General features: G+C 38.9%; 1 protein-coding gene across 1 annotated transcript in view; it reads left to right on the top strand.

Annotated features, from left to right (window-relative positions):
- Positions 1-23,254, top strand: part of C7 (complement C7) — a 100,690-nt gene extending 77,436 nt beyond the window's left edge. The window contains 11 exon segments of the mRNA XM_023701885.1: positions 3,036-3,124; positions 7,964-8,053; positions 10,556-10,640; positions 10,643-10,685; positions 14,257-14,345; positions 15,148-15,246; positions 16,281-16,335; positions 18,093-18,180; positions 19,445-19,500; positions 21,536-21,714; positions 23,085-23,254. Of these exon segments, the coding sequence (XP_023557653.1) occupies positions 3,036-3,124; positions 7,964-8,053; positions 10,556-10,640; positions 10,643-10,685; positions 14,257-14,345; positions 15,148-15,246; positions 16,281-16,335; positions 18,093-18,180; positions 19,445-19,500; positions 21,536-21,714; positions 23,085-23,254 (1,043 nt within the window).
- The last annotated feature ends 276 nt before the right edge of the window (positions 23,255-23,530 follow it).

Below are 23,530 nucleotides of genomic sequence, written 5' to 3'. Positions count from 1 at the left end.
CACTTTTCTGGGTGGGCACTGGGTTGCTTCCATATGTTTCTGCATTTGATTCTTTAGTGCAGATGTTATTAATTCAGGGATTTCTTTTTTTCATTTCTAATCTGAGGTATTCTATATCTTTCTGCAGCTATTTATTTCAGAAGCTGTTGATTCATTGCTTTCAATTGTGTGATTACCAATTTGTTCTGTGTGAGTGTCCTCTGCACTTGTATTGGTGGGCTTGGGTTCTGAGGTTGCATTTTTTTCCTTCTCATCATTTTGTGTAGCACTGTCTTCTGCTCTTTGCTGTAGATCTTTTTTGTAGTTGTAACCTTCACACGTACTGAAGTTCAGGTGGAGCTCTACAGAGTTTGGACTTATCCAGCTGCGTCTGGCTTAGGTCTGGCTGCAGTGCTCAGCTCCTTCCCGCTGCGGACCTGATGTAGGCCTGGGTCTGGGGGTTCCCAGAACTCGGCAGAAATTCCTACTCAGCAGGAGGGGCGGGGGAGGTATGTCTGAGTGGTGGAGGGCGGCCCAAGGTGTTGGGAGAGGGTCCGGCCCACGCTGCGCCTGGGCTGGGACTGCTCCCGCCGGCGCATGGTAGCTGGAAGCTCTCCACACACTCACCGGACCTGAGCTAGGAATGGGTCTGGGTTTCCCCTACCTGGATTAATTTAATTCCTGCATTCCATTCCTTGCTCTAATGGTGGCATGGCCATTGTTTGGGCGAACTCAGTGGTAGTGCCACAGCACACAATACTCCAAAGCAAAGGTGTGGCATGTGAACAGGGAGTCCTCATGGGTTATCATTCAGGTCTTGCGCTCAATTTTCTTTGATCATGAAGAACACATTTTAAAGGGAAATTGACCCCTTCTTTCTGGCCTTGACATGTGTTTCTTGATATATGAAGAAGTAAAATTTCATTTGAATTTAGAGTCTTTTTCCCTTGTTCAGTCTTATATTATAGTTACTGTGCCTATGGTGTTTTGCTTTTCTCTTTTTATCCTCATGAATTAATAACTCCACTGTGGTCCCCACTACATAGTCTCTATTTCAATAAAAAAAAAACGTGGAAATAAAATAGAACATGGTCTGGGCTTGGTGGCATAAACCTGTAATCCCAGTACTCAGGAGGCAGAGGCAGGAAGATTACCTTGAATTTGAGGCCAGTCTGGACTACATGATGAGACCCTGTCTCAAAACAACATCTACAACAAGAACAAGAACAAGATCAAGAACAAGAACAAGAACAAGAACAAGAACAAGAACAAGAACAAGAGCAAGCAAAGAAAACAACAAAAGAATAGAGTATGGTCAAAATACTGTCCGTAATTACCTCTCTCATGTTTTTCTGCAACACAGGTGTATGGAGCTTGTGTTCATATTGCTCAACCTTCTTGACAATAAGCTTTTTGAAAAATCCTCACTTCCATTTTGCATGAGGTACTACCAATCACTCATTCACAAATATTTGCTGAACATCTGCTATGTGTTCAATAGTACATATGGTGCCTCAAGCACTGAGAACTGGGATACCATACTAGTGGTCAAAGTATTATTAGAATTTATCATTTTTTAAAATGTACAGGTATGTGTTTGTTTTTATTTTCCAGTAAGTGCATTCCTGAAGGTCAGATCTGTTTGATTTCTTTTCCTTGTTCTTACAGCCTTTCATAAAGCTTAGATTCATAGAAGTCACTCTCTTTTTTGTATTTTGTGTTATTTTCATAAATATTTGATAAATGAACAAATATACAACTAAAGTGACTGCTTATAGACACACATAAGGAAGCCATCCTTAACACCAGATGTTCCCTCATGTCTGTCCTGTTAAATTGAAATTCCACCAGTGTTATTACTTTCTTTGTGGCTTTGATTTCCAGTTATCTGTTAAAGTGGGGCACCTCTTTCTGGTGAGGGCTAGGCTATGAACCACAACATATAAGCTATTAGGCTGCTTTTGCCACCTGTTAGCATACTCAGGATTACTTTGTTAAAGAAAATGTACTTTGAGAGTGTGAGGAAGGTCTTGGGCAATGAGTCACTTGGCTTAGTTTTGCCGTATGAAATACTGAATCATTGTGGAGTGGGCAGAAGAGGGATGTGCTCACAGGATGCAGTGCTGTCAGAATACAGAGCCCTGGGAGGATGGTCTCCAAGATCACTGTCTAACCAGGAGAATAAGGCTCTCAGGATGTGATGTGGTTGGTCCTCATTCTCCCTGAGGTTTGTGATAGGGAAAAACACCAGAAGAACCACAAATCTTATATAGGCTTTCAGGTAGGGAGAAGTTAAGGTAGGTTGAAAAAGTGCCTGTGGGTTGCAGAAGGATGCTGGAAGGACTGCCTCCTACTCATGCATTTCCCTGCTTTATAGAATAAAGAGGACAGGTCCTGAAGAATGTGGTGGAAGGGTAGGGGAAGCTTTGGGGTCAGCAAACTAAAGGACAGTGTAGATCATGTTCTTTTCACAGAAAATCCATACATTAGCTATAGGGACTTGACTTAGTAGAGACAAGTGAGAGGAAGTCTGTACTCAGCTCTATGGCTGGTCACAGTCTGATTGTGTCTGTCTCAGTAGCCACTACACCATTGAATGTGGCATTTAAACACTTTGTGTTTGCATCCATGTATATTATATAAAAATTATAGAGGACCTCCTGCCTAGCTTGGTTGATTGTTGTTAGAAGCAAATACTGTAAATGATGCCATGTACATGAAAGGATTTGAAGGAGTTATAAAATAATGAACAAATTCAAAATGTGCAAAGAACTCACTAATGAATATTCTGAGTCAGCATGTAGAATCATTCTGGCCATGGTAGAAATCTCTGTTGAACAGATTAGAGCCGATCAATCCCCAGAATTGTTTCTTCTTCCAGTAAACACCTGACAAGAAGCATATCCATAAGCTCTGAAGGTGACCTCATCCAGAATTGATTGAAGATCCTCTCTTGTCTTCTAGGATGGACTGATGGAGGTTGAAGTTGCTGGCCTTGTGGGAACCCTGTATTCAGAGGAAGAAAATGTCGTAGAATATAATAACCTGTGTCCTAGAAAGCAATAACCCATGTGTGGGTGGGAAGTCCTGCAAGGGGAAGATAACTGAAAGCAGGCAGTGTGAAGATGGAGAGCTGGAGCATTTGCAGTAATGCACCAGACCTCTGGGCAGTTGCATGAACACAGTGGCCTTGGCAGTAGGAATAGAGTGCACAATGGCTGCATGGAAAGGCTAAGAAAGGACATGGTGTGCTGACTTTTATTAGTGACTGCTTTACCCTGCAGCATTGTGTTCATTGGTGATGGTGGGGGAATATTGTGGCAGTCTTGTATTTGTGTGTGTAGATTTTTCTGACACCAGTGAAGCATATGGCTGGGTAAGTAGTTAGAGTTCAACTGAGTGTGTGTGTATGTAAAACCTAACATTTTCTTAGACATGTTTCAGTGCATAAAGATTACATTCATCATGGGGAGTTAGTCCGAGTGGATATGAACAGCAGCTTTGACATTGGCCAATCTGCCATCTATCTGCTAACCTATTTGTATAACCTATCTGTATAACTGTGGCTAAGTTACTTGCCTTAACTCCAAGATTCTAGTGATCAAGCTTAAATATCACATGATTTCTCTTCTATGGGAAACCCAAAGCAAAAATAGTTAAAGAACAAAATAAAAAATATGTAATAGGGAAAGAGGTATTTTATAAAATGAAAGACACCAAGAGATGGAGGCAGGAGAGAGGGGAAGGGAAAGGGATGAAAGAAAGAACTGAGCTGTGTTGTGTACATGAGTCAAAATCACATGAGGAGGGGGAGCATGGCGCTCTGTACACATGTACCAATAAAAATTAAAGTAAATAATTTGAATAATAGCAGTAGGTAAATCTATATTAGGATGTTGTTAGAATTAAATGAGGTTAATAATAGGAAGGGATTAGTACAGTGCCTGGCACATAGTAAGCATTTAATAAACATTGTCTTTCTTTCCAGACATACTATTCCCTCTTGCTCTTAGGTTAAGTATAAAACTAGGTACCTGAGATGGAGACTATCTTCATTCATTAGCCCTGTGGTCATCTGAAGAACTTCACATTTGCAAAGAGCTTGCAAAAGTTACCTTAAAAATGTAGTTAGGGCTTACCAAGTAGCTCAGCGAATTGAAGTGCCTGTTTAGCCAGATGCAGTGACCAGATTTGATCCTTGGGCTGTGCTGGCCCAGACCCCTGGAGTGTGCTAAAATGGCAATTGAGACTGTGCAGGGTGGCACATACCTGTAATCCCAGCTCTTGGGAGGCTGAACACAGGCGGATCAGTACGAGTCTAACCTACATAGTGAGACCCTGTAGACCCTTACTAAAATTGTAAAACAAATGTGTAATTAAGCCAATGTAACCTGGTCCAGAATTTCCCATGCCACAACCCACTGTTTTTGCTGTTCTTAAAAGTTTCTTCTGATCAGGGTTTTTTAAACTTTTATTTTATTTTGAAGAGTAAAAAGAAAACAAAACCAAGTAGAAACAAAGACAGAAACAGGGTAACAAACAACAATAGATACATTGCAGCTTTTCAAAACAAGATTAGCAAATCAACAATGGTTGTTACATATCTAATTTTATCCTCAAATCTGTTATACAGATCAACAGACGTAGTTATGTGAGACTGGATACAGTTGAACATCAACACTTGCTTTCAAAAAAGTCCCATTTTTTTCTTTTTAAAAGAAAAAATTTTTCAGGGCTGGCCAGATAGCTCAGTGGACTGAAGTGCCTGCTTAGGCAGAGTGCAGCGACCAGGGTTTGATCCCCAGCATGCCAGGCTGGCCCCATCCTTAGGGCATGCTGAGATGGTATTGAGACTGGATGTGGTGGCACATGCCTGTAATCCCAGCTCTTGGGAGGCTGAACACAGACAGATCACTATGAGTCCAATCTATGTAGTGAGACTCTGTACACTCTGTACTAAATAAAAAAAATTTCAAAGACAGTCTAATAATAACTGACAAGACATCAGAAATGGTACACATCTAGAAGACCAAGATGAGAGCCATTCAACCAGGCTGATCAGGATTTTCAGAGAAAGTTCTAATAAGATAATTTGAATATCATGTAAGTTAGAGAAAGAGGTAATCTGCTTGGGGACATGGTAGAAGGGGCTGTGGTGGGATGTCTTATTTCTAGGTCTTCCATGCTTTGTAATCTGATGACAATCAGTATCTCCTGGCTGAGGAGACTGAAAGCATATACTAAAGTGTAAAAAACAGAGCTGGTCCTGCCTGGCTTGGTGGTTCACATCTGTAATTCACTGCTCTGGAGGCTGAGGCAGAAGGCTTGCAGCAAGTGTGAGCCAGCTTCAGTACATAGTGAGTTCAAGGCCAGGCTGAACTAGGTAGTGACACCCTGCCTTGAAACACAAAAAAAGGTGTTGGCTTTAACCTCCAGAGAGGTTGAAGATCTCAGTGGGGCTCTCTCTCTGAGCAGATCTAGTTTCCGTACCTTTTGTTATGGGTCACTCAGAATAGGAACCAGATCAGCCAGGTTGGAATTTGGAAAGCCATTTATTACTGCGCTCAGGGCCCCCCAGTCTGCTCTCACGCAGGAGAGGACCGAAAGGTGGCAGCCCAGAAAGCAGGAAGGGGTTTTAAACCCTGGAACCATATTGAGTTTGATAAGCAAATTTATTGAATGACCACATTCAGTTTGGTAAACAAATTTATTGTCTGACACAAAATAATGCTTTCAGAGTGATTGGGACCACAACTCAAACTACATTTCTGGGGATTTTGTTTTAGTTTCTGGTTAATTTGCACCTGAGTATCTGCAGGCAGCCTTGCATAGCCCGGAGGTTACAAGAAGTTAAAGCCCATCTAATTTCCTTTTGAAGTCATCTCTGTAAGCTAACTTTGGTAACAGGAATTGGTGAGGGTTACAGGAATTTTATCTTAGCAAAGAGCAAGAAACAACCACTAGTTACTAAACAACTTAGAACAGTGGTGAGTATACATTTACAACAGAAAGCACAAGATTTACATTTATAATCTAAAACGTGAGTTGACTCATTACACCTTTAGCTATAAAGCTGGAGAGAGGGGTGCTTCCTTAGGAAGAACTGAAAGTCTTCCTTCTTGTTGGGCTCTTCTGCTTTTGTTTTTTTCTTTGTGTGGTACCAGGGATCGAACTCCAGACCTTAAGCTTGCCAGACAGGTGCTTATGGCACTGAGCTATATCCCCAGCCTGAGTCTTCCTTCTTATTGGTGCTCTGAAGAAGGGAAGTGTCCTTCTCACTACAAACAGGAAAATTTTGCTCAACACTTCACAATTCTGATTTCCTTGAATTGTTGAAAAAAAAAAAAAAGCAAGGAATTGAACTGGGAAGCAGGCAACACTCTGTGTGTTTTCCCTCAGTTTTTGGGTCTCTAGAGCACAGATTATACCTGTGGCATACTGACCTCTCTCAGAGGTGTACTATTGAAATCTACTGCTTAATGGTGGATGACATCATTATCATTGCAGTACTACAAATTCTCCCTGGGAGTGATTTTGTTGATGGTAAATTATCAAGGTTAGGATTCTTGTAGGTTTAGGATTGTTGCCTCAAATCTTATCAATTTTTTTTATCTAAGAATGTGCTATCACTTATATGCATTGAAGAAATAATGTAAACATTGTAACTCTCTCTTCTTGTTTAATACCTTATGAGAGGTAGAAAGAGCACGACTGTGGAGGTCCAACCTGCTGGGCATGCATCTAGACCTGGTATTTATTAGTTCACAATCTTAGACAAGTTATGGAAACTTTCTGCATCATTGTTACTTTCTAAATGTCTCAATCCGTTGCTACCTATATACTTGTATTGAGCTGAAGCACATGCGCAAAGCAACAGCCATTTTACCTGGCACATAGGAAATGCTTAGTAAGTGGTAGTAATTACAAGTTTATGTCTTCTGACTTTTGGGATCATTAACTTTTTCTGCATTTTCAACACAAAATCAATTCTATGTTAAAGGAATGTCAGAGCCCATTAACAGGAAAAGAGTTTTGAAACTGGTGAGCCTTGGAGTCATAAATCAGATGTGCTGTCCAAAGACTTATTTTTTCTTTTCTTTCTATTTTATTAGTACATGCTTACCATACATAATATTGGTAGTCAATATACAAATACAATACTTCTAATTTATTTATTTATTTATTTAAATTTGGCAGAACCGGGGATTGAACTCAGGCCTCTGCGCTTGCCAAGGAAGCGCTTATTCAATTGAACCATCTCCCCGACCCCATACTTCTAATTAAAAAAAAACAAACAAAAAAAAACACTTCTCATCCCCTCCTCCTCCTCTCTTCCCCTGCTCCCTACAACTTTGGTCCTCTTTCCATCTGAAGACATTCTGTTTTCCTCATGATTTTCCCTTCAGTTCTTTTCTTTTCCATCCCTTTGGACCTTCTCTCTTGGCTGCTTTTGAATACACTAATCAAGTAGCTATTTAAATTACTGTCTTTTTTTTTTTTTTTAGTTCAAGACTTTTTTTTTTTTTTTTTTTTTGGGCTGGCACAGGATGCCTTCAGGGCGGGTCTGGCAAGGCTTGAGGATCTGGGGCTTGAACCACAGCATCCTGAGCCTGACTGCTTTGCTGAAGTACTCACTTAAATGATTGATCTAATGGGCAGGCCCCCTAAATTACAGTCTTTTAATGTACCAATTTTGTATTTGAATTTTCTTTCTTTCTTTTTTTTTTTTTTGTATTTGAATTTTCTAACATAAGATATGTGCAGATATTTGGTTCTAAGTAGAACAAAAGTGTTACCTGACACTTTGTATGTCTTCAGGTACAAAGGAAAAATTCAATTTTTTTTTAAACAGGGGATTGAACTCAGGCCCTTGCACTTGCCATGGAAGCACTTATTCCACTGAGCCATCTCCCCAGCCCCTCAAAATATTTTTTAAACTGTAGAATTCAGCCACATTAATCACCTTTTTTCCGCCTCTCTTTCCAAATTGCTCAAACCACATTGCTTTCCTTTGTCTTTCATCCCAAAAACATTCTGTTCATTGCCTCCTGCACTGAAAGATGGATCTGTTCAAGTTGGTTACAAAAAAAAAAAAAAAAACATATGACCTTAAAATATCCTAAGTTCTATATTTCCATTGGACCATTATCTATCTTTCATATATTTGAAATAGAGCTAAAAATACATTTGGACTTTAGCTTTAGTAGTAAAAGTCTTGGTTTGTGACTTTTGCTTTTTGGCCCAAGGTGATTCAGACTTTACAGAAATCAGAATACCTTCTGTGTTGTGGGAAATAATTCCTGGCACACACTGAATTAGAAGTGTAGCCATAGGGGGCCTGGCCCTAGCTCAGGCCTTTAAGTGGCTGCTTCCACAAAGCTGTCAGCCTCAGGTTGCTGGAGTTTGAACCTCACAACTCTCCCGCTGGCCAAAAGTGCCCTGAAGGCATTCGAAGAACAAAAAAAAAAAAAAAAAAAAAAAAAAAAAAAAAAAAAAAAAAAAAAAAAAAAGTGTAGCCATATTGGAGGGCTACAGAACATTGCCACTGTGAACATAAAGAATCTACAAATAAGTTTCCTTTTTCTTGTCAATGAAAAAAGTCTTTAAAAATGGTAAATGTGGGGCTTGAAATAAAGAATTAGGTTTATTCCAGGAGTGAAAAGATGTTTAGCCCAGCCTGTGTTGAGATACGTGTCACTGCACAGTTTCTGGTTCAGAAAGGAATAGCAGTCATCTGCCATTGAACAATTTTGGGACTTGATTTGGCTTTGGGATGATATAATTTAGGCATATTTCCAGCCTTTCTCGTGGTGAGGACTTGGCTCCCAAATCCTAGAAAGATTTCATCATGGTTCACACAGAAGATCACTCCTTGGGATGCTCTCAGTGCTGCCACTCTTACCTGTGTCATGAAGGATTTTGCCTTGCAAGCTCCCAGCTCTTGAACAGCTATAACCACTTAGAATTGCTGAAGTTCCCCCAAACACAGGTACTGTGGAGAGAAAGAATAAGAGAACATAGCATCTCCAGTGCCCATTCTGTCCCACTGGAGTCACCATAATCCATGAGCTCCTGCAGAAACTGGCTCAGAGAGTGAAGCCAAGGAAATATAGAACCCTTAAGCCACAAAAATGTTGACAGATTCTTGTACTGGATTTTTCTTAATTTTTTTTTTTTATTTTATAGAAGGGTCTACAGGGTGTTCACAGTCTTACTACTAGATTGGACTTGTGGTGAGCCACCTGTTTACAGCCTCCCAAGAGCTGGGATTACAGATTCACGCCACCACGCTCAGTCTCAGTTGCTGTCTCAGGTTGCCCTGGAGGTGGGACCAGCACTGCAGGCCCGGGGATCAAACCCTGGCCCCTGTGCCTGCTTGCAGGCACTTTAATCCATTGAGCTATTTGGCCAGTGCTGGTTTTTCAAACATTGCTAAACAAGCTAGCTGGACAGAGTTATCCAGGAAACTTAGAAACAGATTGTTGCTTACCTCTCCCCTCCACTTTTTCTGATCTGATATATTTAGGGAAGAGCATGAAATTTTGCTTTTAAAAATTGCTACAGGTTGTCCTGGCATAAAGCAACATTCAGGAAGTGCTGAGCTAGACATGCAGAAACCTATTTGCAAGGCGGAAGAAAGTTTAGATGCTAGAATCATGAATGAACTCTTCCCCATGTTCTTCAGACCTCAATACCAATGTGAGCCCTCAGTTTGTCTCCATCTTCCATGGTGGACCCAGATTGGGCCAGCCAGAGTGAAAGCCAAGGAGAAGGAGAGGGCAGGAAAGCTTGCTGCAATCCCCAGAGCTGGACTTGTCCACCTAGACATGCTCCATGCTTGAATTTCTTCTCCATCCCCAGAGTGGCAGGGAACCAGAAGGTAAGGAGGAAACAGAGTGACTCCAAATGAATACACGTGTCTTCCCCAGGTTCAGACTTTAAAATCCTTGCATCACACCATGCATCTGCTCCTCCTAGTACTATAGATTAATAAAATGTCCTTGCATCTGACTCAACCACAGCACTACTCCACATTTAAGGGTGGAGTAGAAGGGGTGAGGTGGGGAAGACCAACATTAGGTATTCCTTAAATTTATGAATGAGAGACTTGAATTTTGAATCAGCTGACAAGACTTTGAAATTTCTGTGTATTGATATTAGCACTTATGAGGTAGTATTGCCAATCCACAGCCCTCTTCTAAAAGTATAAAAGAAAGAAATTCCTTGAATAGTGTCCAGTAAATAAATGCTTAATATAGCTTTAATAAAATGCTTAGTGTAGCGCATAGTATTTTGGGACTTTAATCAATGTATTATATTATAGTAATCAATACATTATATATACATGCCATTAATGGCTTTATCTTAATTAGTGGTAGTAGTAATGTTGAAGAGTACTATCCATAGAAAATAAGTTATAGACAATTTCCAAAATGAGTTGATGGAATGTAGATTGTCTGATGACTATAAGAAGCTACTATTTATAGGGAAAATCAAAATAAAATAAATAATTTATTAATGCAAAATAGACAAATGCATCCTTTCTTTAGTTTTATTTTGGTTTAGGGTTAGTTAGGATGCCAGGTTTCCTGATAGGGAAAACATAGTGTATACTAGGAATGCAGGATATTCTCTTGTTGGGGATGCTGTTGCCAGATATGGAGAGATTTAGAGAGGGTTGTTGGGGAAATGCATTGTCAGAGGGAGTAGTATTGTTTATTCTAAGTTACTTTCCTGTCACTGGGACACAATCCTTGGCCCCACAGTTTAATGGAGGGGATTAGTCTTGGCTCCTGGTTGCAGATCAGCTGGCTCCCAGGAAGGCACAGGATAGCAGAGGTACCAGGTGCAGGGGAGGTGTTCAGCCCGTGGCACCTAGGAAACTAAGAGGGAGAGGACCGAGCTCAGGTTGCTATGCCACACTCCCAGTGACCCACCTCTGTCCAGCCCCTCCTCCCCAACAGCACATCTAGCTGTGGGATTCATCAGTGGGGGAAGCCACTGATGAGAGGAGTGTCCCAAGAGCTATTCCGTTTTCTTTCTTGTAAAAAAAAAAATTTTATCAGCACATGTTTGTGGTATGGAGCATTGGTACATATGCATATTGCATCTTAGTAATTTTTAGTTCCCCTTCCCCTCATCTTCCTCTCTTCCTCCATCCCTTAAACACTTGGTTTTTGAGGGGTACTTTAGATCTAAAACAGAACACAGTATGCAGTTTAATATGAAAGAATATGTGGGAGAAAATGAAAAAGATGAATAACTACTTACTGTGTGTCCCACGTCTTGACCTCCTTTTCCTTAAGGGCTGATATAATTCTGCCCAGGTAGTACGATAGCATAAGCCCCTAGAATTCTCTAGTTAGTGATATTGCTGTTCAGTGAGGTAAATTTTATTGTAATTTAGAAGTTTCTGAGGCAAATTCAAATAAGTTGGGGAGCTTTCAGTCTGTGATCATGAGCATATTCTTTGGAGTTCAGTTTTGAGGGCTGTGCTTTAATCTACTTCCTTAAATGCTTTAGATCCTATTCTGTTCAGATACAGACATGTGCGTAACGGCATATGCATATTGCACCGACCTAAATTTGTCTTTGGCTTCTGTCTCAGTTGGAATATAATAAGTTTGTTCAGCAGATGGATAGACAGAGCTGTAGGAATTTATTTTTCCTAAATCAGTTGTTCTGTTCTATATGAGGAAAGTCCTAGTGCACACGTGTTCATTTCTCACTTAGGTGTATGCCTATTAGTGACATTTCTGAGTCATCTGGAATAAATACACTGGATATGAATGATTCACTAGATTCTATGAATCTTCTGAGGGCCTGTACCAGTGTACACACCTATGGGGTTGAGACATTAGATGTATTTGCAAACACTCTTTTCTCTGTTTACCTTCCTTTTTTCTTTGCTTAATTTTGAATATTTTTCTATTTATTTGTCTTTCAGTTCATTAATTCTCTGAATGGTTGTATATAGTCCACTTTTAGGAATTCTGCTGTAATCTATTTCATTTTGCAATTCCCCATTCACATTTGTCAACTTTTTAATTCAGTTTTTGGTTGAAGCTACTGTGTCATTTTTTCCCCCAATGTATTAATTGCAGCTGTTTCAAGGTTGATATCTGTGTACTTTTTAGTCTAGATTTGCTGTGGTTCTTTTCTTTTTTTAAAAACTGTTTTCATTTGTTGAATTTTGGTCAGTTCTTCTCTTTTTGAGTGTTGGACTGGTTTTGACTCAATACCATACTTTATTTATGAAAAATTAAAGAATTAACTTGAGGCTTTGGGTGATGTTGTCTTCCTTAAGAAATTAATTTTGTTGCTGGAAAACAGTGAGGCTGGTTATGAATGGCTTACCTTTATTCCCAGGATGCATCCTTTACAAGGTCCCAGTCACAAGTATGGGCTTTCTGTTAGGTCCCTTCCATTAACAGGATTGGACTCCAACTTTTGTCCCCTCACTTTATGATGCTGTTGAAAACTCTTAATAACTTTTTGTCTTGGAGCTTTAGCTCTCTCAGGTTAGTTGCCTCTCTCTCTCTCTCTCTCTCTCTCTCTCTCTCTCTCTCTCTCTCTCTCTCTTTCTCTCTCTGTGCTTGTGTATGTGTATGTGTGTTTTCTATTTATCTAACCACTTCAAGGATAAAATAATTACCAGATCTTGTAATCACCATTTTAGACTTTCCTTGGAACTTTAAGTACATACTACTTTGATAGCTCTGATTATATCAGAAATTCTCTCTCTGATTCTCTCTTATTTTCCTTGTAGGTTTGTGCAAGCTTCCTTGCTATTTGTTTTGGTGGGAAAGCTATTGTGAAATCAGTAAATCTCTTATCCCTGAAACAAATGTAGAGCTACATAATGAGTTTTCCAAGGTCACATGATGTGAGTTTTATCTCAGTGTATCTCTATCAGTACACACATATTTGTCTAATAGAAGTACTTGATAACTATAATTTCTGAATAAATTCATTGTCTTAATCACTTTTTCATCACTGAGATATAATAGCAGAAATACTCATATCTGCTTCTTCATGTAAGTGCATTCAACCTATCTCTATTGGTTGTCAAAGTTCTAACAGATCCAGCATTGCTGAGGAGACCAAGTTCAAAGTCTTTGCTGAGAAGAAAGCTAAACTTTGAACTGTGAGCCCCAGTGAGAATGAAAAAATATTAAACACTTCCAACATACAATGAAACAGGGTAAACATTTCCACTCCAAAAGGGTAAAGAGGGGGATAGAAAGAAGTGGAAACAAAGCGAGATTGAAATCCAGCAGGGAAAACGCTGAATATGACAGCTCTAAGTCCAGTACCCAGGGCAAGCTGTGGCAAGATGACAGCTCCAAAGAGTGTGAGTGGTCCCCTTGCTACGACTTTGTCGACTGTATCCTTTTGGCTTCTCTCTTGAGTTGACATGTTCTCCTTCTTAACTCTCTCAGCACATGTCCCACACTCCTGCTTTCTCCAACTTCCTGTGGTTTCTGCTATACTTTTGGCTTCACTGTTACAGCTTCATACATACACTTTCAAGGAACACACTGCCTCACCTCCCAGGCCTTCTTCTGAAATATAGGAGAAGCCTTTCTGGCCCCACAATTGTAACATTCTGTATGCCTATAAAACCAGAACCACATGGACAGTGGCAAGGTCTGCCACAAAATGGCAGGATTTTCTGTCCTTGATCTTAGTTTCCTGAAAAGTCTCAGAATACAGACAAAACAAAACAAATCTGTCAGAATATAATGCACATGGTTTTCAGTAAATCAAGAAGCAGAAACCTCTTGAGCCTGGTCTTTCTGTATTCATTTCCATCAAACTTCTGATTTTCTGAGCTCTAACCAGAATCTCCCATCAATCTCTCCTAACAAAATTCTAAGTTTTCTCTAGCTAGCATTTCTCTAGCTAGCATCACCAAATCTTTCTGATCTCTTCCTGTGAACCAGTTCCAAAGGCTTATGAACCTTATGGAACAAAACAGTCACAGAGATCCCCACTTCTCAAAATCTGTTTTAGTCACTTTTTCTTTTCTTTTCTTCTCTCTCTCTCTCTCTCTCTCTCTCTCTCTCTCTCTCTCTCTTTCTTTTTCTTTCTTTCTTTCTCTCTCTCTTTCTTTCTTTCTTTCTTTCTTTCTTTCTTTCTTTCTTCTTTCTTTCTTTTTTCTTTTTTTTGTTTTGCTGAGACAATGTCTAACACCCACAACTGAAAGAAGGTGAGGTTTATTTGAGCTCTTGGTGTTTAGAGACTTCAGTTGGTAATTGGCTGCCTCTATTGCAGAAACAGCATGTTGGAAGGTCTTGGTCAGAGGAAAGCTTCACATTCTCTGGTGGGAAGAAAGTGGAGAGAGAAGGGAGGAGTAGAGGGAGGTATACCTTTCCAGATCATGCCCACAGGGACCTCACTCTGATGAGGCCCCCTTCTGTAACAGTAAATCAGCTCTAGTCCTCCCATAATTTAGTCATCTTCTAAAAACATGAGGATTTGAAGGAACGCTCCAGATCTGAACCATGATATGAATGACTTGAGTTTTCTGAAGAACATAAAGCAGAATTAGGGTAGCATTTTGTTAACTATTCTTCAAAGTCTTTTAAAAAGATTGCAGTTTTATTTAAAAACATAAATTCTAATGTGCTATGCATATTTCTAATTTTTTTCTTCTTTTTTAAAGTAGAAGATTGAGCTAATGAGTGCAATTAAATAAGAAAGAATAGAGACAGAATATCAAAGATTGAATACTTGTGGTTACAAGGCTAAAGGTGGTACTTTAAAATATTCAGATAGTAACGAATCTAATTGAAACTAACGATATTCAAATTAATATGAGTGGGAGATTACCATATTAAAGACAGCAGTGCTGTCTGTTAGCAGTCTGGTACTAAAAATGAGCTGGGCTTTAGGACTCTATTTGTATGCTGATCCATTTAAAGTTGTTATATTGCTTTGAAGGCAGGGTGGGAAAAGGACAGCTGTTTTGATCTTCAGTATTCATTGATGGAATACACACCAGGTACTATTGGGCATGTCTTCCAAGACACCTTAAGAATGAACTGGTTTCTTCCTTGTGCTCAAGGGTGGAAAGGTAGAACCAGTGTGTCAGCACTGTTTGATGCAGTTTTCAATAGTTGGTTTAAGAAAGTGATGTCTTTTATGCTGCTCTCTTATTTTTAGAACTTGCCTCTGTCCTATATGACCCTGTGAATGGCGTACTGACTCATCTTCATGAACCTTTCTACACAGTTGGCAAGAAGGTGACTCTTTCTTGTCCAGGTGCATGTCTTTAGACAGTGTGTCAGGATTTCTTTGTGGCTCCAGTCTTTTTATTTTTTATTTGAAAAACTGCAGATTTATTTTACCAATTCAAGTCTCTATGCTAACAAATAACAATTACTTCTATGCTGCCAGGGTCTTTCTTTACTGTTTGCATTTCTGGACTTGAGAGCGCCAAATCCTAACCAATAGACCACCTGTGAAGTTTGTATTTCTGGACTGGAATATGTTATGATAAACATGCTTTTTGTAATGAAAAACACTTTTTCCTAGAAGGTTATTCTCCCAAGAAAATTCACAGAAGACAGCATTTCATCAGTGTTTATAGCACCTTAAATGTTAAAGCCTTTCAGTGCAAGATAAATATCTCAACACTGAGATCAAACTCTTGGAGAAAAATCAAGTGGGTTATTTAGAAGTTGTAATTTACCAGGTATTTTAATGAATTGCTGGATTGTCCTTGGTAGAGTCATTAGTTTTTAGGGTTTCCTTCACATGAACTATTTTTGGTGCCTCAGTTTGTAATCAGGATAAGCTACCACCTTTGCAGTGGCTCTAGAATAGCTTTAAATAGATGGTTTGTGTGGCTCCAGTCTTAAGTGGAGCCCTGAGATGAAGAATATTTGTGCATACCAAAAATGAACCAGCACCTCAGGATAAGGGGGCCGGTTTATGGACAGTGTGACAGTTATTCACATGGCACACATTGACTTAAATGGGGACAGGCAAAGATATCCCAGGGGTTCTGAAACTTTTCATTTAAATCATCGATATGAAAGATTAGTTTTGTATCTGTTAGGGTGCCAAGAAAATAAAGGCTTTTTAAAAGCTGATTTTTAGTTTTTCCCTATACTTTTATCAAGTACAAGGTTAAATTAATAATTTCTATAAAGTTCTATTTGCTTCATATCTTCATCCTCAGAAAGCTAATACTAAAATTGAATATTTAAAAACAGTAGAGTTTGCAAAAAATTATTGAGGGAAAATATTGTAGTTGCGTATTGTCCTTAATGGTGAAAATCTAAAATTTCCAGAATTTCAAACAGTAGGCAAATTAACCTTGAGAGCTTGTTTGGAGGTTCTAGCAGGGTAACACAGCTACTCATCTATCCTTGACCAAGGAACAGTCCTCCTCTATCGGGGGTGGTCATCCTCTTCAACCAAGTGCATAGCTTTGGGAGAGACCCACGTGAATGGTTGAGGGAGGAAGAGGACACCCACCTAGACAGCCAAATGAGCCGAATCAACCCTGGTGACCAATGGGGTGACAGATGTCGCAGCCAGATCACCCTCATATCAGGGAAATTGAAATGTTCTTTTGAAAATTTAAGTTAGAAAGGATTTTTAACTCAATGCTGAAATTTGTCTTTTCTCCTGAGCATGAAGTGCTAGATTCTGTAAGCGATCCTCTTTGGTGAATTAGACATCTACAAGTAAAAAGATAGAGCAGACCATGGGCAGCAGGCTCCTGACGGGAGACATGGGTGATGGTGATAAACAGGCAACAGACAAGAGGGCAGAAGTGGATTGGGGCTGTGGGGATCTTCCATGCCAGTTCTCTCAGGCCCTTAGCTGTCAAAATCTGTAATAGAAGACAAATACTTTGTTTTCTATGCTCACTGAAGCACAAATATGAATTTATTTGGTATAGACAGAAGAATCCACCTGAGCCTATAATTTTAAAATGAAAGAGAATGATATACAGTTGATGAGGCTGTACTTTTGTTCCAAAGAAGGTTGTACAGTTATGTTTCTGAAATACCTACTGCAGTCATTTTGGAGCACAATTTAGTTAGAATTTCTTCATTCAGGAAATTCCATTAATGTTGGCTTTATTAAAGACTTTTTCAGACTTCTTTTTCTGAAGACATAGTTAACAATCATAACTATGCTTAAACCTTTAACCAACCAATTGATAAACAAGAAATCCCAGGTTTGGCAGCCTCCAAATTTGGTGTTTCATAATAGCTTAAGAAAGTAAATAAATAAAATACCAAATAGTTCAGTAGTTTTTTTTTTATTGTGGTAAGATGTTTTTAATATAACAATTACCTTTCAAATCACCTTTAAATGTATAATTCAGTGACATAAACACATTCCCCTAGCTACAAAACTATCATTATTGTCTAGAACTTTTTTGATTTTTCTAATCCAAAACTTTATCCATTAACCAATAACTCCTCATTTCCCCATGTTTCAATGAAGGCAACATTGAAGTGAACAAAAGCACAGACTCAAGGAAAGCCTCAAGCATGTATTTATTCAGTTAAACAAAGATAAGTGTGTATTTCAAAATACAAAAATCTTTGGTAATCTTATCAATGATTTGTTTTGCAAAGAAGTTGTAAAAATTTTTAGCAAATGTGTAAAATCTACCATTGTAAAATTTACCATAAGATGAAGTTTGAATGAAAATGAAGAGCTAATTCATATGACTTTTTCAGCAAACTCTAGTTTGGTTCCTCTAGATTAATATATCTCAACCTCAGTGGCATGGCTGGGAGGGCCTGTTCTGTGTACCACATGATATTCATGAGCATCTGTGATCTTTACCCACTAGATGCCAGTAGACCACCCACCTACCAAGTATAACAGTAAAAGAAGTCCCCAAATATTATAAAATATACCTTTAGGATCAATAGTTCCCTGGTTGAGAATTAATGATAAAGAAAATACTACTTAAAATCATTTTGGATTTCAGAGAAATTGCAAACATAGTTTCCATGAATGTTTCACCCACCTTTCCTTCTTATATAAGTTGGTATAACAGTTACTTAAAACTAAACAACCTAACATTTAGTACAATACTGTTGGCTAAACTAAATACTTATTCCATGTATCACTAGATATCTAAATAATGGCCTAGAATCCAACTCAGGGCACTACATTGGGTTTAGGATAATACCATTTAAAATTGAAGCACTTAAAGAAGAAGTAAGTGCATTGGGTATGGCATGTCTGCTTCAAATTGCTGTCATTTTCCCAAGTTTATGAATTGGCCACAAGATTGTATTCTTATGTCTAAATCTTCTAAAATTTCCAAAGTAAGGAAGCATTCCATAGTTCTTGTATTCATAAAAATCCTACTCTTCTGATAAACTAACTTTATATTCAATGAGATTCTAATTTTATGACCCAAAGAATATGCCAGTGACTTGCTTTGCAATGAAGTTGGCAGGAAGTGGAAAAATTAGCGTTCTAAATTATTCACCTTGCAACCAGCTGTAGCCAAGGTGATGGAGCGAACTGTACTCTTGTAAAATATACCACGATGCTTTTTTCCCCAAAATTGAAGTGACAGCCAACTTTTTAATCCTTTTCTAGAAAATACAAAGTAATATAAAGAATTTTGTTAACATAAGCACATCTGGATATTTGCTCACTGTTGAAAGGACATTTACCTGCCAGAGGTTATATACTGCCTTGGGATGCCAACAATATTTCCACGTATAACTCATGTTCCATTATAGATTCAGGGGGCAAAATGCAGTACAAGCAATGAATAGTTCATAGTTACCAACTTCTTGGAAGGAAGCCAGCTTTACTGGCCTTGAATTCAGATAAATATGGACTTAAATTCTGGCATGGTGAGTTTGTTAAAGTTATGAATTAATTGTAATTTTCTAACTTCTCTGACCTTTAGCTTTCTCTCCTCCTAGGTGAGCATGTGTTAGGGAAGATTAATTATAGCAATGTATGAAAAGTGCAAGACCAATTGTAAATGCTCAAGAAATGGTAGCTATTCTCATCAGTGCAATTATCTGTAGTGTTCCTGTTAAACTTAGAAACAATTATTATTGTCCTTATTAAAAACTGGAATCGATGAGAAGAAAGATTTATGCTAAGGGTGTTTGGACAGGATATCATGTCTGCATCTTGCACTATAAATAACCACTACAAAGACAACAATATGCAATGTATTAGTTATTGAAACTGTCCTACTAATCGATTCTGAAACTGTCTCATTCCTCTGTTTCTCAATAAAGTTAATAAAAAATAACAAAAAATAGGAATTATAATAATACTATTATTTTATTATTGATATTTTAGAGACTCTTTGCAGTAGAAAACATAGACCCTGGTTAAAAAAATTAAAACATTACCTGTTAACTACAAAGAATGTCTCCTTCAGTGATTGCATCTCCCTTGCGCTTTTCCTTTAGGCAATCCCTTAACACAGACACCGTCTGAATTTTAGCTCTTGGAGAAAGTGCAAAGTTCAAGATGTGTTTGTAAAAGGTCCTATGAATGTGAGTGAGTAATGTTTTTGTTCACTTTTATGTTTTATTTTATCCAGGATAAATGGGATGATTTGTTTGATGCTAATGCCTATTGAATTGAAGGTATAGGTTGTCAACTATTAAGGGTCTTTGCATTTTTATCAGATCCATCTACTCCCTATTATTTCCAGGAGCCATCAGGTTGAAGGCCATTTATTAAGCAGGGTCCTAATCTGGGTACCCTGGCAGGTTGAAGCACTACTTGAGTGTTGTTTGTTCTACATATAAAATGGAACAAAATGACAAAAATTTACAGGATTGGGCTAAAATTTCCTTAAGTCATGAACACTTAAAGCAATACTAATAGAGAAAAGAGCAGTTATTTTTTTGAATTTTATACCCTGCTCTCTGTATTTGCATTAGCAAAATGTCACTAACCTGAAAGTACTGCACTGTAGGAGGGTCTCCAAAGTAGCTTCTACATGTCTGCACTACAGTTCTAGTTGGGTGCAGATGGCACAGTCAGATTATGTCAAGAAGAAGTTTGTTAGCAAAGTTCTTCTTTATAAGAGTTTGGGCAGAATACAGAAAGCTATACATCACAGGGCAGTGCCCCTGAGTCATTAACAGATCAGCCACATGTCTTCACCAAGGCCTGACTGTGGGAGAAGAGGGTCATTTAGGGAACTGGAGACAGTGGGCTACATGATGACTGCTGAGGAATTGCTCACTCTCCTTTTGGAGACATCAAATAATCATGAGAGTGAGGCAGGGGGTAAACACCCAACTGCACTCTTCTCCTTGTTATCCATTGCCCACTAGTGCTTCCCACTGACAACATCCACTTTAAGCTAGTGTGTCAGAAAGCAATTATGTGGCCCTTACACACTGTCCTTGCCGGAAGGTAGGGATGGGTGGAGAAGGGTCTGAGAAGTGGGAGATGTCCAGCTCCCAGACTTAGGTACCATTGTTAAGATTCAGACTCAAAATACTGATTTACTAATTATTTGGCTTTCATTCACTACAGCCATCAAACACATGTCTAACTTTATAAGCCAACAGCGGGTAATGTTGAATATGTACATTCAGTATACTGAATTACTTTTCTCTCCTTCCAATTTTCTCAATTCCTTTAGTTTATCTGTGGCCCATTATTTATAAACCTGGTATGAGTTTTCACATCATTTATAAGGTGGCATTGTAAGGCCTCTGCCCATTCAGTTGTTTTGAGTAGTTCTATTTAGAGTTTACATGTAGAAAAAGGTGTATATAAGATAAAAATGTTTTTGTTATGTAAGTAATTCTAAGTAAATTTAGCTCTTGGGCAAACATGAAAATAGAGCTAAATAAAATATATGAGTTTATACTCTTTTCAACCCCATCTCATGTATAAAAAGTGTTTTTTGGTCTTCCCTTAAAATAGAGCTTTTCTTGTCCACCAGCATCCAGAAATGTTGTTTTCTAGTAGTAGTATTTCTAAACAGTGTATCTTACCATTTTATCACCAGTGCTTAAGAAAAAAATGTAGCATATTTTATGAAAATATTTCTAAAGAAGCTTGTAAACATTTATGCTTTAAAAAGTAGTACTGAAAATATAGTTTTCTCTTCCTTGATGATTTAGAGTCACTAATTATTGGATAACACTGTTATTCTGGACATGAACTCTCAGGGTTTCTGGGCCAGAAGGAGCTACTTTCTTCTATGGTCAGTGTTTTGTTTGGCTACACTTTCTTTGCATGTTTGATCTTGGCTGATTTTCTGTCTCCTTTACTTTCCACCCATCAGCACTTGCTCGCAGACCTGTTCTCATTCAATTTGCTGCTTCTGGTCCATCTCAGATGGAAGTAGATCGACACTATGTATCTCTGCTCACAGCAACTGTGAATACATACAGAATAAATATGTTCCTTTTGAAGCCCTGAGGAGACAGTACCCTAAGAATGAAAGGGAGTTGAGTTGTTGTGTCATCTTTTGCTGTGGGTGGTAAGTATGGGACAGTGGTCTCAAAGCCACCTTCTCAGTTTTCAAGAACAAAGTTTTTATAACTAATGCCATTGTTCTTTTCAGATCTTCCTTGGAAGTGAGGGCTCACGATGAGAGAAGCAAAGGTATACTGCCTCCGACAATTTGCAAGACGTGTGTTCTCCACTGTTGGGGTAGGAACTCCACTCTTACTGGATTGCACAGCTGTTTTCTGCCTGCTTTGGCCCAGAATGCTTGTGGTGCATGTCCATTCTGGGGAAAATGTGATGGTAAAGAGAATTTCATATTTGTAATTATGTGAGTGCCAATATTACTGAGGTTTTAAACAATGTAGGTTTTAGTTTGGCAGTGGATCAAGCCAGATACTTAAGGGTGTCGAAAGCTTAGAATGAATTTCCCATGAACCTTCTTTCCCCACTTTTCTCCCTGGAGAGGGCCATGAGCCAGGTGCCTAAGGGGACAAGAATTCATCCCTAATAGTCAGATGTTTTCCCAATCCTTGGTGATTCCCAACCTGTCTGGCAACTTTTGCTTTGTCTTTGTATTATCCATATCATATACTCTCTTCAGAAAAGACTCACATAAAAATTTTTCAAAAATAACTTCTTTAAATTATTTCATTAAAATGAAGTATCACTTAACATAAATATTTGGTGACTGGTCAGAATACATAGTGGAACATACTAGAGCTGCACATTCTATCCAACTGTTACTCTAAGATTGACAATGCTCTCCCTTTGTGAAAAGGGAATTTAACAAATGTTAGAAGGTTGCCAAAAGCATACTAGTTCCAAGCTGACACTTTCTCCTGGAAATAGAGGGATTCAATAAAAACAGTAAAAGGAGTTACTTTCTTGACTTGTGACACAATATTTGCTAGGGGCGAGGAATCCTGCTCACAGTTTGTACAAACCTACGAAAGTAGAAGGGCTGGGTTCCTGAGCCATCTTTGTCTTGGGTTTTTCTGTCAGGTAGGAACCTGAGTTGTATCATCATAGGGTCTTTGCTAGCTCTTTTCTGCTTTTCCATCCTGGACTACTGACTGGGGACTTTTCCTTGCATGTCCTTACATCTATTTGGGTCACTGTGGCTTAGTGACCTCCATTGTCTGCTGAAAGGCCATGTTATTTCCCTCTAGAAGACTCCTGACATGAGTATTTCTGCCAAGCACCTTTTCCATACAAGCCCTTTTTCATCCCTAACACAATTCGGCTTTGTTTCCATGGGATACGTAGCCTTTGTATGTTTTGCCTTCTTCTCAAAGAAAGTTCATTCTTGACTTTCTGCTCTTTGCTGAGGTCATGTTATTTGGTGTGATCTAGTGTGTGTGTGTGTGTGTGTGTGTGTGTGTGTGTGTGTGTGTTGTGAAGGGTTATTTCTATTGCTGATTCACGTGGATGTTGGTGTGTGAGGAGAGAGCTGAAGAGTTTTTGACTTGGCAAGAATTGCATCATGTGAGTCCAGCCAAGAGGAAGACTTTTGTTCCCATTTATTCTAGTGGAGCAAATGTCACAATTTCCTGGTCCGAATTGCTTTTCCAGAGGAGAGTTTACTGTGCCATTCCAGGCAGGAGCAGTGTAAATACCACTGCATCACATTAGAGGTAATGTGCTTTGAGTCACCTACCTCCAAGGTGTACCAATAAGCACCTCTTGCTTATTTTTCCAGAGCCACAGACATGTCTGCTGAGAAGCATTTGAGTGCCAGGAACAGGAGCTCGACATCTGCGTGGAAGAGAGTGGCAAGGAGCCAACAGTGTCCAAGTGTGATGCAGAGGGCAGACATTTCTGTTGCCAAGTATGAAGGCCTGTGCAATAGACCCCTGCAGGCTCCCGAAGGCTTTGGTGAGGTTTGGAATCCACTCTGCTGGGCAGAGTGGAAACATCTGCATAACCGGGCACTTAGGCTATTTTGCCAGCATGAATGCACATTCTTTCTTTCTCCTTCCTCTCTAGCATGCTCTTCTCTTCTCAGCTCTCAGCCGTATGTATAAGCAAGTCTTCTGTTTTTCCAAATTTGAGCCAGATATTCTTTTTAAGTTCTTTTTTAAAATTGCAAGGTGAAAAATATCCTTAAGCC

Source organism: Octodon degus, unplaced genomic scaffold (genome assembly GCF_000260255.1).
Source record: "Octodon degus isolate 3935 unplaced genomic scaffold, OctDeg1.0 scaffold00142, whole genome shotgun sequence".
Taxonomy (NCBI): Eukaryota; Metazoa; Chordata; class Mammalia; order Rodentia; family Octodontidae; genus Octodon; species Octodon degus.
The sequence above is the reverse complement of the archived record's forward strand: the minus strand, read 5'-3'. Positions and strand labels throughout refer to the sequence as shown.